This window comes from Penaeus japonicus, unplaced genomic scaffold (genome assembly GCF_977035675.1).
Source record: "Penaeus japonicus unplaced genomic scaffold, GWHDUDI00000001_assembly GWHDUDI00000007, whole genome shotgun sequence".
Taxonomy (NCBI): domain Eukaryota; kingdom Metazoa; phylum Arthropoda; class Malacostraca; order Decapoda; family Penaeidae; genus Penaeus; species Penaeus japonicus.
In genome coordinates, this window is record NW_028234409.1 from 31,938,732 (window position 1) to 31,941,231 (window position 2,500).

General features: G+C 47.2%; 1 protein-coding gene across 1 annotated transcript in view; it reads right to left on the reverse strand.

The window, feature by feature from the left end:
* The window catches only part of LOC122247786 (organic cation transporter protein), a 30,823-nt gene that overhangs the window by 584 nt on the left and 27,739 nt on the right, over positions 1-2,500 (reverse strand). Inside the window, exons 9-12 of the mRNA XM_043007383.2 lie at positions 2,352-2,500; positions 1,956-2,116; positions 1,360-1,544; positions 1-1,015 (exon numbers count right to left, since the gene is read on the reverse strand). The exon at positions 1-1,015 is cut by the window's left edge and continues 584 nt beyond it; the exon at positions 2,352-2,500 is cut by the window's right edge and continues 48 nt beyond it. Of these exons, the coding sequence (XP_042863317.2) occupies positions 767-1,015; positions 1,360-1,544; positions 1,956-2,116; positions 2,352-2,500 (744 nt within the window). The 3' untranslated portion in view covers positions 1-766. The remainder of the gene's footprint in view (positions 1,016-1,359; positions 1,545-1,955; positions 2,117-2,351) is intronic.

Below are 2,500 nucleotides of genomic sequence, written 5' to 3' on the forward strand. Positions count from 1 at the left end.
TATGAAATGAATTTTATGAAGATCATTAAGGCGGCGGTGATGAAAACGATATGAATGCTTTGGCTTCGGAAAATCTTGCGACCACAACCGCACACGCTGAACATTCGTTCTTCTCAGTTGATTCCACAACTAATCACTAACACTATACTAGTTCAGACTTCTCACTGCATATGTAAATTCGTCCTTAATTAAAATAGACCGTTCACGTCCATCACTGATTTGTCACTCTGCTACTGCCACAATTACAAGATCATGGGACATTTTTTTATCCACCTGCCGGGATATCATACTGACGTTGCAAATTGCACATTGCATCTTATCAGCTGGTAATATAAAAAAAAAAAGTAAATGGAAAAGATCTCGTACTGCAGAGTAGTCCTTGCCTCATGCTAAGCGAAATTGGCAGAGGAGAAATACATCAATGATTTGACACTAAAACACCTTCAGTCATCGTGCGTTTGCAATTGATACAATTCGTCACACATCGATGGTCACTGAAGAGCAATGAAATGCATGTTGTATGCGGATGACCTCAGTGAAATCATCCATCCTTTTTCCAAGCAATTCGTTAATCCTATATCTTCTTTCTTTCAGATATCCTGTTCTTGGCTAATGTACAGGTCAGGATGAGTCGCACGCAGGTCAACAACCAAAAGGAGAACGGGCGGAAACCGCTCAGCTGGCCATTGTGCGTCGCCGATCACAATAAACTAATATGAAAGCCTCTTGGTAAGCCGAACAGGCAAGGAAAGTCCCCTTCTCCCCCTCAGACGGACGAGCCTGAACACATTTCTTCCTTCTCGTCTTGATCCTTTCTCAACGAGGAGCTGAGGTCATCTGACTCGATGCTACTCCTTGAGGAGGACTTGGCGTTGTCTCCATAGATGAAGTCCAACTGCTCAACGGTGTCCGCGAGTGGCTTGTGGTTCGACTCGGGTAGCAGCAGGGCGAAGCCGCTGCCCATGGCCGCACAAGCACCGAACATCACCGATGGTGACCACCAGTAAGATGTTGCCTGGAAAAAATGAAAATAATGTAGTCTCTCTCCCTCTCTGTCTATGTCTCTCTCTCTCTCTTTCTCTTTCTCTCTCTCTCTCTCTCTCTCTCTCTCTCTCTCTCTCTCTTTCTCTCTTTCTCTCTCTCTCTTTCTCTTTCTCTTTCTCTTTATCTTTCTCTCTCTCTCTTTCTCTTTCTCTTTCTCTCTCTCTCTCCCTCTCCCTCTCTCTCTCCCCCCCTCTCTCTCACTCTCTCCCTTATGACATCCATATTCAACCACTCGATCGTATCAGCAGATCAGACACTCAACCCCCGTCAACCACAGCACCCTCACAGACTTTCCAAAACCCCCGCGTCGCTCACCAACACATCAATGATGAACGGGGAGACGATGGAGCCAAGGCGAGCCATCATCGAGGACATATTGAGGCCCCTCGAGCGCACGCAGGTCGGGAAGAGCTCGGAGGACACGAGGTACATCAGGCCGTAGCTCGCCGTGATGAAGAGCTTTCCCACCAGAGCCAGGGAGAAGATCATCCATGTGTAGCCTGGAGAGAAACGGTGGAAAGAAATTTTGATTTACGTTTGAGAATGCCTTTTTCTCTCTCTCTGTTTTTTTTTCTTTGTTTTATGTTATTCCTCTTCTTTCCCTCCCCTCTACCTTCCTTTTTTCCCTTCCCTCCTCCCCTTCCCTCTGTTTCTCTTTGTCCCTCCCTTACTCCGGCCTTTCATCTTCCATTCAATGCGTGTACTATCAGCCACATAATCATTGTCATTACAGTTGTTCCAGCTTCGAGCTCAGTCACCTAATCTAAAGACAATGGACACACTGATACTAACACGAAAGGGTCGATATTTCAAGAGCGAATGATGGACACATTCCTCCCCTCCATTCATCGGACATTATCAATTCACTGTCACATTTGTCCCGACAATTCACCACCAATCAGTCTCTTTACTTTTTGGCGTGGCGAGGATGGTGAGGATGGCGACGGCACAGACGGCGAAGTTGAAGGAGAGGACAGAACGGCGGCCGAAGCGTCCTACCACAGGGGTGAGGCCACTGTAGCCCGGGACTTCGACGAGGGAGCTGAGGACCACGTACAGGAAAGGGTCCTTGCTGTTAAGAAAGTGGGGAAAGCCTTTGAAATTATTTTGCTATGAGATGCTATGTAAGTGTTTGTACAGTATGTGGACCCATAGGTGTCTATGTGTACATGTGTGTAGTTATGGGAATGATCACATAATAAGCTCAATCACGTCTAAATATTTATCCGCAGGACAGCATGATCACACCTGTGTCATGCATCAATATGAGAAACAAACTAAAATCACGGGGACGGAAGGAAGCCCACCTGTACGTTGTGCCGGAGAGGCTCATCCCCCAGTAGGTTAATCCCGTGCAGAACCAACAGCCAAAGAGCCCGATGGTGATCCTCCTGAGGATGGGTGTGCGCACGAGCACCGTTACATCCTTCCACCATATCCTGATGCGTCCCGACAG